This window comes from Triticum aestivum, chromosome 3A, assembly GCF_018294505.1.
Source record: "Triticum aestivum cultivar Chinese Spring chromosome 3A, IWGSC CS RefSeq v2.1, whole genome shotgun sequence".
Taxonomy (NCBI): Eukaryota; Viridiplantae; Streptophyta; class Magnoliopsida; order Poales; family Poaceae; genus Triticum; species Triticum aestivum.
In genome coordinates this window covers 17,269,568-17,278,817 of record NC_057800.1, presented here as the reverse complement: position 1 = coordinate 17,278,817, position 9,250 = coordinate 17,269,568, and the positions used below count along the sequence as shown (strand labels likewise).

General features: G+C 47.5%; 1 protein-coding gene across 1 annotated transcript; it reads left to right on the top strand.

Moving 5' to 3' along the window:
* Positions 1-7,181: 7,181 nt before the first annotated feature.
* Positions 7,182-8,981, top strand: LOC123057601 (putative cyclin-dependent kinase F-2). The gene has a single exon (XM_044480538.1). The coding sequence runs from the start codon at positions 7,203-7,205 to the stop codon at positions 8,265-8,267; it is 1,065 nt and encodes a 354-aa protein (XP_044336473.1). The 5' UTR covers positions 7,182-7,202; the 3' UTR covers positions 8,268-8,981.
* Positions 8,982-9,250: the final 269 nt, after the last annotated feature.

Here is a 9,250-nt window from a genome sequence, read left to right as displayed (position 1 = left end):
GTAGGCATCCGAGAGCGCGCGGTGTTCGCTGTTCTTGCAGGAGAACGTCACCACGCCGCGTCCGCAGATCTGCACGATGGAGCTGTCGCCGAAGCGCACCGAATCGCGAACGGAATCGTCCACCTGCGACAACATGCCACGCCGTCCTGTCATGTGATTGCTAGCGCCAGTATCCAAATACCAGCGGTCGTCGTTGGTGGCGACTGGCACCACGCGAGCTTCATCGTGGAAGGTGTCAGTGGACTGCTCACATATGCCGCCTACCGCGCTCGCCGCGCTCGCCACTGCACAGGTGGCGAGGAGCAAACCCGGCTGCTGAACCTCGACCTGGGCGACGTTCGCTTGCTGATCCGGCTGTTCGCGCTGGTCCCTTTCCTTCTTGCGGCACTCCTTTGCCCAGTGGCCAGGGATGCCACGGTAGCGGCAGTTTCCCTTCCGCTTGGGTGTCGCCGACCCGCCGTTGCCGCGACCAGCGCTTTGGCCACGACCGCCCCCGCCTTAGGAGTTCTTTGGCTTGCCACCTCCGCGCCCACGCCCTGCTCCAGAGCCCGAGGACGCGCCGCTCTGGTCGAGCAGCTTCTCGTGCGCACGCCACTGATCGATCGTGTACGGTAGCTGCGCGCCGGGCGCCGGTGTCTCCTCGCACTCACGTTCCTCGACGACAAGGAGCCGGCCGCAGAGTTCCTCGAGGGAGAGCTGCTTGGTGTCGACGAGCGACTCAATTGCCACAGCCATCTCGCGATATGGGCGTGGTACCGTCCGGAGCACCTTGAGGTCAGCCTTGTGCTCGTCCACCTGGTCGCCGAGCGCCTGCAGCTCGTCGATGATCGTCCTGAGCCGCATCACATACGACTCGATCCCCTCGCCATCCTTGTACCGGAGCGACTCATACTCCGAGCGGCGGGTCTATGCCTTGGCCTCGCGCACGCGCTCGACGCCGACACGCATGGTCTTCAGGGTGTCCTAGGCCTCCTTGGCCGTGGCCTTGGCACCCAGGATCCGCATGAGCTCCGGCGGCACCCCCTTGAGGAGGGCGATCATGGCGCGCCGATCGTCGCGATCCGAGCGTTGCCCCGTCTCCACCACGCGCCAGAGCTCGTCCGCTTGCAGCTGCAATTTAGTGATCATAGCCCAGTCGGAGTAGTTTGTGCGGGTGAGCATCATCGGGGGCCTGCCGCCGCCGCTGCTGTGCACGACGCGCTCAACGACGCGCGCCCCCGACCCCTCCTCGGTGGAGAGACGGGCCAGGGACTTCCCAAGCTCCGACGCCTCCACCTTGGCCTTTTCCTCCTCAATTTTCTTCTGCGCCTCCTCCTCGTCGCTTTCGGCCATCTCTCCGACGGATCAAACACCGATGGCGCCCAGGATGGATCAAACACCACCAAGGCTTTGATACCAATTGTAGTTGCAGATGACCGACAAGGACTAATGAGAGAGAGGAAGAACAAGAGGTGGAAGATAGTGATTTGCGCTGCGTAACAACTTGCAGCTTTTCTGTTTCTGTTCTTATTTATCTGAACCCCGTTGGAGCTCCTCAAAAACAGCCAAGAAATGGTCGTGCTCGCCGAGCTTACAGGTCGTGCCATCCCACGACGCTCGGACGTGCATGATCCCTACTTGCTCGCGGCGAGGAATGCGTGATCCATGCCATCCCATGGCCTTCCCTACGGCGAGCTGAAGACTAGCTAACTACCTAACAGAATGCTAACTGTATAACTGAACTCGTACGTGCACAGGCACACGCTGACGGTCAGTGTTATTCAGAGAAAACGAAACTGAACTAACTGAAGTTTCTGAACTAAACGAAGATAGCAAGAGTGCAGCTAATTATCTAACAATCATCATCGAAGCTGCCGGTTCCCTGGCGCCGGCATGCCCGCCCACTCGCCACCGGCCTTTGTGCGCCGCCGCGTCTGCTCCTCGAAAGCCTTCACACACCCGACACTTCCTCGAAGGGCATCTCCTCGACATCGTATAAGTGCTCAATGCCGGCCACCATGGCATACAACCAATCCAGCACGGTGTCGAGCAGCTTCTTGACCATCACTGTGTCGTCAAGCGTTGCCCCGAGGCCGGTGTACCTCACTGCCATGCTGCCGACCTTCTCGGCATACGCATCCAGCTCGTCGCCGTCGTCCATGCGTATGCGGTCGAATTCGCCGCATAGCGTCGTGAGCCGCGCCGCCCTCACCCGATCGGTTCAGCCGAACCTGGTCTTGGAGTTGTCCCACATCAAAATATCCTCCGACAACGCGCCCAGGAGCATCGCCCTCGCCACCTTGTTCTTCTCGGCATTGATCGCCATGCCCTCCGCCGGCGCAACCATGCACCACAGCCCCTGGGCATCAAGGATAGCCTCCTGCTTGATTGCCCAGGAGGTGTACTTCACCGTTGTCAGCTACAGGAGGAGCAATGTCATCAAGCTTCCTCCGCCGGCGCCGTGCGGGAAGAGAGACATCACCGGTGCACATCCCCCGAAACCTCGCTCTGATGCCAAATGTTGGCGCAAAACCTTGCGATAGCTCTCCCTAGCTCTCTCCTCTGGTCACCCTCCCGCTCTCTGGCACCAACCAAGAAGAAGGGACTGGACACGGTGGATTTTCCGATGCACGTATGCCCGCCACAACAACGGCGATCTTTTTTTTCCGTGCATGAACTCGACATCATCCAGTTATAGCTATCGTCCAGGGGGCTTTATACCTGGGCCGACGCTAGGAAACGAACCCCACGCCCCCTACCCAACCGGACACCCGATCGGCCCGCTCTAGCCACGCTACCATGCACACATACACGCGCAGCTCATGGCAAGACCGCAACAATCGCGCCAATGCCTCCCGTGATCCACTAACTAACTGGCCCTACTGACATGACTAACAACACATGCACATACACACACCTTGTGGCACACTCACACACGCATCTGGAATGGTGCTGCCACTAGTGGGCTGGTTCCAGCCCAAGAAACCTAACCATCTAAGTTATGCTTAATCCGGCGTGCATGTCTCTCTTTGTTGGCTTGCTTTTAAGGCCTACAGTTGTATGCAGCCACATGAGTAAGGATAAAATTCCCCAAAATTCATGCGAGTCCACCTATGTGATTTCGGATGTTCATTTGTACATTCTTGGAAGCCCACCAAAATTAGTCCCTATGAAGTAGTCGTAATTTGTACAAATGAAATCATATGCTTTTAGAAAGCCTGTTAGTAATTTTTCTCAAAAGACATCGGCTCATTGAAAGCAGTAGAAATTTTGAACGTCCAACCCTCGTAATAGGTTTGGTAAACCCATTAGAGTTTTGAGCATATTGTGGACAACCCAATTCTGCCATACGAAAGTAAGCATGGGTTGTGAAAATACTAGCGGGGGTGTGGATAACCTTGCCTGCGATATACTCGTATATTCGTGCAAGCAAAATACCTATGAATAACGCAAGCTAAACAACACAATGTTAGCTAGCTTGCTGGATTGTAAGGTTGCGAGCAGAAGTAAAAAAAATTCACAAATGGCCCAGTCCTTAATTGTACTTAGGACAACACGGTGGTGATTCTTATAAAGACTAGATCGCTCTCGTGGACGTTGTGATATATAGTTGATAATTGACAGTTCCATAGGGTAGATGAATCCATTGGCTCACTGCCGGTGATCAAGGGGATGAAGGCTTTTCCTTGGTTGCCTTGCGAGAGGGGAAAGAAATATGTGGAAGGTCACAGACACATACACAGATGTTGATCTCATTGCCACAAATAAAACCTCATGAATCTTAAGTTGGTTCTATCTTCGATCATACACACATAACAAGTATGAGGATATATATAATGAGGGTGTCAATGAACCATATGTTAATCGCCACACCATTACTCCTACTCCATATGTATATTGGAGATATCTTCCAAAATAGTATAATGATTGTTTTTAAGACCATTGGCGAAATAATCACTCTTTTGGTACGATTAAATCTTCGCCTTTACTATGGTCACTAGAATTACGCATCCCATTGAGCTCTGGCCTCTCGTGTCTTCTTCTGTATATGCAGGTAGATGTAGTGTTTTGGTCGCTCCTCTACTAATGCATTGGTTTTACCAATTGTTAGTGGATGAGGGCTGGTTGCCATGGATGCTCCAACTATCGGTGTGATGAAACGTACGCATGCCGTCCATACTTCCCTCTTTCACGCGTTTTCTCTCAATCGATCACTCCCGCCCCTCTCTCCTATATCCAAAATTCTCCGTTGTAGCCTCTAGTTTCAGCCACCACCTCTGCTAATCGGTGACACCGTTCATTACCCTGGTCGCATCTCAATGTCCTTCAGATATTCTCTACTGCCTCCCGACCTTCCACATCTCAACACGTGGCCCCATGGGGAACCCAACTCGCACCTCAGTTCACATGTGTGGCATTTCAAAGGCCGTTGGCATTACACTCGTTGAATTGTCTAGTCTCTAGGCTTGCGCGGTGTCATGCAACCTTAAGTGGTCTCTTGTTGTCGTTAGGGACAACAATAATATATTAGATATAATTTATTTTTGTAACAACCAATGCAGCAATTTTGACGTATCAACTTTTTTCCGAAACAGTCGTGTACCCACTTTTTAAAATAACAAAAATGTATGCCGCTCTTTTGCTAATCAACTATCAACTAAATCAATTCATTTTTACTTCTACATTTAGATTAAAATTATATAGCTCAAATTTGGATTCAACACTGTGAATTAAAAAAAACGTTCCATTTGCTATAAAGGAAATGTTGTCCACTTTTTCATAATTCTTAATATGAATGCTATTAATTTGTATTAGGATCTGAATTTAGCACGTTAAAGCTAACATATGTTTTTCCGTGTTTAATATCATGGCTTAAGAAATGGTGACTTATTAGGGGTATATTACTTACGTGTCGCCATAACCTTTTTAAGCCCATTAGTGTGTTCTTTGCCCTCGGGTGTAAGAGTTGCAACATCAGGCAAGTCCCTTAAGGGCATGTAAGGTGTACCAATATCTAGTTGAACATAATATCATGTTATTATAGAAAAGTACTAGTTACTGCAAATTAAACAAATAAAGGATTCATTTAAATTATTTATAAACTAAACTTTAACACAAATATCATATTGTAATCTATTTTACATAAATAACTTGTTTTACATACTTTTGCCACTTAATCTTGTAAGTGATTCCCATAATGCAGAAAGAATGCATAGCATAATATAAAATGGTATTATTGTATTATAAGAAAAGAACCAACTAGCTCATGAAGGTCTTGCTATCCCATGGAAGGTGATCGCGATGTTGAAAAGAAAAATAGCATAAAATGTCTCACTTTTTTAGAATAATCATCATTACTTTTTTGTTGACATAATGGTTCATTGGTTCAAAAAAATGTTGTAGAGAACACTAAATGAACATGACAGTTTTACCTTTGTTTGTCTTATATTTTGGAGAATAACAATGCAAAACCATCTAAAAATATTATTACTATTTGATGAGAATTAAATGCTATTAGTGAGAAATATTTATAAATTCGAACAAAAAATCAATTTAGGTATAACTTGTTTGTATTCTTAGAAAATGCAAATTATGACTTTTAGGAAGTTAAATTTGTTAGCACATAACATAGTGGTATTTTTCCAGTGAATTTTTGGGAGGATGAGCCTCAAGATTGTCTGGCTTTCACACTATCCTCATTTCCATGTTTGATTAAGCTATACTGAGTTTGAATAACACACTACCGATAAATTGGAAAAAAATGGGACCCCCAAATTAACTCTAATAAACACATACATCAAAGTCCAATGGCCACCTGACCCGTAAAAAAAAGTCCAATGGCCACCTGAGTTGTGCGCTTCTTGGGAAATCAAAAGCGCATGAATGATGGTTTCATCTTTGTAAGAAGTTACTTTCAATCTTGGTTATAGTCACCATTTTTCTATCGATAAATATACATTTAGTTAATTGGTGGTATGATTGTTTTATATCCTCTTATCTCTTAGAAGGTAAGCAAGAGTGTCTTACAATTTCTCATAACAGTTGTACCAGAAGGATTAGAGATAGAAGCTGATTGAGACCTTGGAGCACTACTGGAATTAGTTGGTTATTACCTTTGAGCTACACCGGCATCGAATAAATGATGGGGACTGAAAGACAAATATATAAAACATGACATGTGAAATTCTAAATAAAATAAAGTAAAATATGTTTATTGAGAGAAATATATTTTCCTTATAAAAAATAAGATAAATGTTTCATTATTGTTAACGGATATATTTGGCAGGTTCATACTTTTTAGATTAATGTAAAATATAAAGACATAAGGGTGTTGGTTCATACTGTACAAAAAGAAGAAGAAGAGAAACAATATCTAGGAGAACATGATTTCATACATGAGCATAGACTAAATTTATTTGTAGGATTTTTACCTGTGTTTCCATCCCTTTACATCCATGTACATCAAAATTTTCTAATCTGCCACGATTAGTGTGAAGCTCGACTGATAAATGCATGTGTTCGAGACTACTTCTCTATTCAAAATCAACAATGTTTAGAAAGGGTTCATCCAATATTATCTAACTTTGACAAATAGTTTGTGTAAAATATATTTCGAAGGGTAATAATTTTTATTTTGTACTCCCTCTGTAAACTAATATAAGAGCGTTTAGAATACTAAAGTAGTGATCTATACGCTCTTATATTAGTTTACGGAGGGAGTAGACGAGTATTTTTAAGGGTTAAAAATTGCTACTTAATATATGGCCTTTGGCCTTGTCGCACAAAAAGTATAATTACATTTCTCCTATTTTTTTAATAAAATCGGAATACAATTATTTATTGATGTGCTACAGAGGCATTTCACCACGTTTAGACCGTGGCAGCGTTCGATCTTGGAAGCTATGATTTTCAGAATATGGAGTTGCAGGTGCCCCTTTCCCATAACACGTAGTACATAAAGGATGTAAAAGCGGAAACATATATTGCTTGTTTCTTAGCATTTTTTTAATTTCATAACTACCATTGTTCCTTTCCCAATATAAAATGGTCAACATCCGACTCAAATCAGGAATAGGAGTACGACGCGGAAACTAATTAACGGCGCCACGCGTATTAGTAACAATATACTATAAACGAGAGCCGCCCGCTGGCTATAAAAGCGAGCCTAACCCGCCTCAGATCGTCAGAGTAGTTGGAGTTGAGTTGCTGCCTAGTTGCAAAAGATGGGATGGTCGGAAGTCATAGGCAACGACGTCGCCACCGCCACACCGGCAGTGCGCAACCGTGTTGATAGACGGGATGAATGGGGCCAAAGAGCCACGGCCACCGGTGGCGACTCCTCAAAGTCTGCAATAGGGAGCCGCTTCGAGCGACTCGGCAAGGTCGGTGAAGGGGGCTTCGGTGTCGTTTACCGGGCGAGGGACCGCCGCACCGGCGAGATCGTCGCTGTCAAGTGCCTCCGCACAAACAAGTACGCCCACGACGACAGCGGCGACCGCTACCTCTCCGCCTTCGCGGGCGAGGTCAGCGCCTTGGAGAAGTGCAGCGGCCACCCGTCCATCGTGCAGCTGCGCGCCTCGGGCCAGCACGACGGCGAGGCCTTTATCGCCATGGAGTTCGTCGGGCAGACCCTCAGGCACGTCATGAAGCGCGTCTGTTTCGGGAGGAGACACACCGAGATGGAGGTCTGCCTGATGATGAGGCAGCTCCTCGCCGGCGTAATGAGGATGAACCGTCTAGGTCTCATGCATCGTGACCTTAAGCCGGGGAACGTGCTCGTCGACGACCGCAGGAACCTCAAGATCTGTGACCTTGGGCTATCATGCAGCATGGCCGATGGGCCGCCCTGCTCAAACCACATTGGAACACGGGGTTACCGCGCACCAGAGCTCCTCCTAGGGTCCACGAATTACGACGAGCGCATCGACTCTTGGGCTCTTGGCGTCATGATGGCTGAGCTACTTGCTGGTCACCACCCTTTCTATGGGAAGACCGACATGGACCACCTCAGTGAGATTTTGGACCTTCTTGGTACAGCAGACATCAAAGAGTGGCCGGGCTATGATGGGCGGCAGCTGCCCGGCGGATGGGCATTGCATAGCAGTTTGCGCTCCATGTTCCGATCTCCTGCCGATGCTAGGAGAAGATGCCGCCCCCAACTTTCAGAAGCTGGTTTTGAGGTCTTGAGCGGCCTTCTGCGATGCAATCCTGAAAAGAGACTCACGGCGAGGGGCGCGCTGCGGCATAGGTGGTTTAAAGAGACCAACTTCAGGGCTGCAAAGAGCTGATTGGTTAACTTGCACAATCCATAATGTAGCTGCCTGTGTGGAATTAATGTATGCGGAGCCAGATAGTCGTAATTCACCTCATATGTAAGTTTGAAATGTATGGGCCTGCCCACATATCAGTTTCTTGGAAAAATAATTAGCATGAGTGGATTTCCACCAATGTCTTCCTTCGCCTGCTCGACCCTCCCTTCGGCATCATCCTAACCATCAGCCGTGTCACTCATGGTCGATGACATTGTCATGTAGCCTCGTCACATAATGCTTGCCTGATGCGCCTCCTATGCCGAGCCACTGGCGCCCTGTTAATCCCTCTAACCTTCTTCCACTTATTTGCCGCCGGCACCACTGGAACCCATCAACCTCCATCTCATTCCCGTAGTATTCACCTCGGAGCTGTACACCCGGCCTTCTTCTTGGACGAAGTCAAATGCCATGAATCACGTTTCTAGGCGACTTACCATCAACAACTGGGAAATGTACGCATCATATCTGAATAAACTTAGCAAATGAGTATGGCGTCTCCCACATGATAGTACTAGAATTTTGGTTTGCACCGAGTATAACTGAGAATATGTTCAAACTACGCCCATGCACACATGTATATTTCTTGAGAATAAGAAATGACAACCATGTTTCTAGTAGATGTTACTGCGCTGCACAATCCTCCTAACATATTATACCACTTAAAGTATATATGTACCTACTACATACATATGGTCCACTCTAGAAACGCTTGCAGGTTAGCTCCAGTTCGACCTGAGCGAGGCGATCTTCCGCTCGTTCGAGGACGCCGGGTGCGGGCTGACCCCCAAGATTTTATGCACGAAGTCTGACACCCTTCAAATAATAAACTGCTGTCATGTCAGCACCCAAACAACCAAAGTACCCCTTGCCTCAATCACTATTGTGACCATCCACCACATCATCCTGTTCGTTCCTACCTTGGGCAGGTGCGTCCCCTATCCAGGCCATCCGTTCGCTTT